Here is a 2942-nt window from a genome sequence, read left to right as displayed (position 1 = left end):
TCGTTAACATTTGAAGCCTTACCAATTCACTTTGATCACTTTGTTTATTTTTAAAATTTGAATTTGTGTTGCACCATGATTAAAGATATTATTAATAACAAATAACCAATCTAATGGGAATACAACTTATACGAAAGAGCTTCAAATGTTGACGAAAAAGAAGAAATTTTCTACCCAAACATGAAATTTCCATCCTTTTCCAATAATTTGTATAGAGGTAATGTTATTTTAAAAAAGTCCTTGATAAACATTTGATAGAAACTTGCATGTCCAAGAACAGAACAAATTTCTCACACACTCGCAACATAAGACATGTAAAATCCCGATTAAATATTGTAGTGAAGTATTGGAAATTTAACCCGATTATAAAAATAAATGATAAATAAAAATTGTGTGTGTGTGTATATGTGTGTGCGCGCGCACGCTAAATAATTAGAAATGAAGTTTTATGGATAAAAACTTTAGGGTATGGTAAGTTTTAAAAGTAAATCGAGACAGGATACCTAGTTAAACAAAAAAACTAAAGAACAATGACAATGTCATAGATATGAACTATAAGGGATATATAAATAGAAAATTTGGCTTCTTAAAGAAACCAATTTGGCCAGCTATAGCATAAAGAAAAAAAGAAGAGGCATGAGCATAATCTTTGAAAAAGGTTTGCTAAAAACACCAAAAAGAGTTAGATTAAATGATCAAAGAGAGTTTGGAAGAGATCTAAGTATGAAAAACTGAAGGAATTCAAGGGTTTACTTAGCTAAAGAAGATGATTTTGAAGAAATGGAATAGAAATGATTAAAACTTATTTTTCCTTGTTTTTATTATCTTAATTTATTGTACCTAAACGGTAAAAAACTTTGATTTGAGCTTGTTTAAATTTTTATTGAGAGTTTATGTGTTTTGCATATAGAAGTGTTATGTAAGTTTTGTGTTTGAATGAATGAAAGTTTATATGGAATTTTTTACACTATATTGAGGTTAGTAAGCATAAAAAGTCATTGAGTAAGGTGTTAATTGAAATAATTGAAGAAAAAAACTACAATGAAGATTAAAAGGTTGAGATTTTTTGATTTATTTGCTACGTAAATCATGTAGAATATCAATTATAGCTCTTTGTGAATTATAGATAGCAAAGATAAGATTAACATTTTATATGCATGCATTATGCTATAATAGCTAAATGGCGCAAGTGAAGCATATACAAAGGTGTAGTTTGAAGAATATAACATTCTCATTGATATATAAGTTATCCATATAAATAATAATAAACCAGAGATAAAAGAAAAGAAAGGATCGAAAAATCCAAATAAACCAAGTCTAAAAGGAGCCAAACTAAGCTAAAGGTGGGCTCAATAGGGTTTGGTTTGACTAGATCAATCCGAACCTCGAGTTAAGCTTAGTATGATCAAAGCCAAATCTATGCAAAAAGAGCTAAATAGAGCCTAAAATGGGCTTCACTTGACCAGACTCAAACTAAGCTCTATGTTAGATCAAACTGGGCTCAAATAAGTGGATCAAATTAAGCTCAAAGGACTCAAATTGAACAAAAAAAAAATCAAATCAAGCATGAATAGGTCAAACCAAACCTAAAATAAACTCTATTAGGTTCATATTAACCGAGCTTTATGTTGAACTTCATTTGACAAACCAAAAGGGTCAAACCCTATCATTTTATAGGCTTAACACAAACTTGTACTACACTTTTTCTTTTTCTTTTGAACCCTATCATTATATATCCATAATAAAAACTCAACATTCAAGGTATTATTAGATAGATGTTTTGAATTCTGATAACATTGGCCTCGTCAATGAAAGGAAGAATTCTTGAATAAAAAATGTTGTTTAAATTTCATTATTGAAAACTCTAGCAAATGAACCAAATTCCAAAACCACTACGTATCATAACATTTATAACAACCCCAAATTCAATTTCACACAGTACTGTATATTAAAAAAAAAAGAAGGTAAGTTGCGAGCTATGATTATCATATAACCAATAATCCAAGCTAGCTTCAGGGGGATTAAAATTTAAGCTGGTCTTGGTTCATTTATTTTCAGTAAAGAAGTGGTTGATGGCAGGCATGATTTCAGGTGGGCGAGTTCTCAGGAATCTGCGCAGGCCATGGTCAGCATACCTCTCTCCTTCCTCATTGTTTCCTAGCACTCCCATGCTACGTTTTGCTTTGTTGATTCTGTTAATCAATTCCAGCAAAGGAAAAACGATCAACAAAGTGAAAAATAGAATATTTCTGTGAGTGTAAGAATTTAGTGTACCTGACATCAGGGTTCAGGAAAACGTTCCTTGTAAGCTGAAAGATGCACAAACTTGTTACACAGGTCATTGCAGCCAATAGCGGGTAGACCTGGCAGCACAAAACACTTAAGCCCGTGAGATGCAAGAAGATCAAATATCAGGCATAGAGAAACTAGCCCAGATGGTACTGCTGCTTTAGCCCATGATCTTTATAGAATTATATAATAGTTGAAGCCCCTTGAAAATGGTGGTGATGACGCTTGCTTACCTCTGGCTTCATCCAACGCCCCATTGGAAGGCTTGTGCTCCTCTATGCAAAGCTGATGTTTTAATGTTGTCCTTGGACTTCAAGAAATAAGCCAACTGCTGTATTGAATCGTTATACTCACAGGCAGAGGTGCTATTATTTTGTTTGTATATATAGTGCCATGTCATAACTTGAGCCAGCTCCAGCTCAGGAGAATGACTTGACCAGCAGCAAAGTAAGGTATAATCTGGACTGCAGATTTCAGTGGGCTGAGAATTAACGATGACTTTTACACGATGAAACCAGGGGCCCTAGCCCCTTGTTTTGCTAAATTTGGAACTTTCCATGACCCGATGGATCTGTTGACGAGTTTGAGCTTCTTTTTCTTTTTAATCTGTGTTCCCATTTCGAAAATTATTTATGGATTGGAATTCTTGCCAT

General features: G+C 33.0%; 1 protein-coding gene across 1 annotated transcript; it reads right to left on the bottom strand.

Moving 5' to 3' along the window:
• Nucleotides 1-1846: 1846 nt before the first annotated feature.
• On the bottom strand, nt 1847-2650 carry LOC105113935 (uncharacterized). Its single transcript, XM_011010303.1, has 3 exons — nt 2523-2650; nt 2275-2363; nt 1847-2192 (listed from the first exon to the last, which is right to left on the bottom strand). Exons 1-3 carry the CDS (start codon nt 2544-2546, stop codon nt 2045-2047), a joined length of 261 nt encoding a protein of 86 aa, XP_011008605.1. The 5' UTR covers nt 2547-2650; the 3' UTR covers nt 1847-2044.
• Nucleotides 2651-2942: the final 292 nt, after the last annotated feature.

Source organism: Populus euphratica, unplaced genomic scaffold, assembly GCF_000495115.2.
Source record: "Populus euphratica unplaced genomic scaffold, PopEup_1.0 scaffold474.1, whole genome shotgun sequence".
Classification (NCBI taxonomy): Eukaryota; Viridiplantae; Streptophyta; class Magnoliopsida; order Malpighiales; family Salicaceae; genus Populus; species Populus euphratica.
The sequence above is the reverse complement of the archived record's forward strand: the minus strand, read 5'-3'. Positions and strand labels throughout refer to the sequence as shown.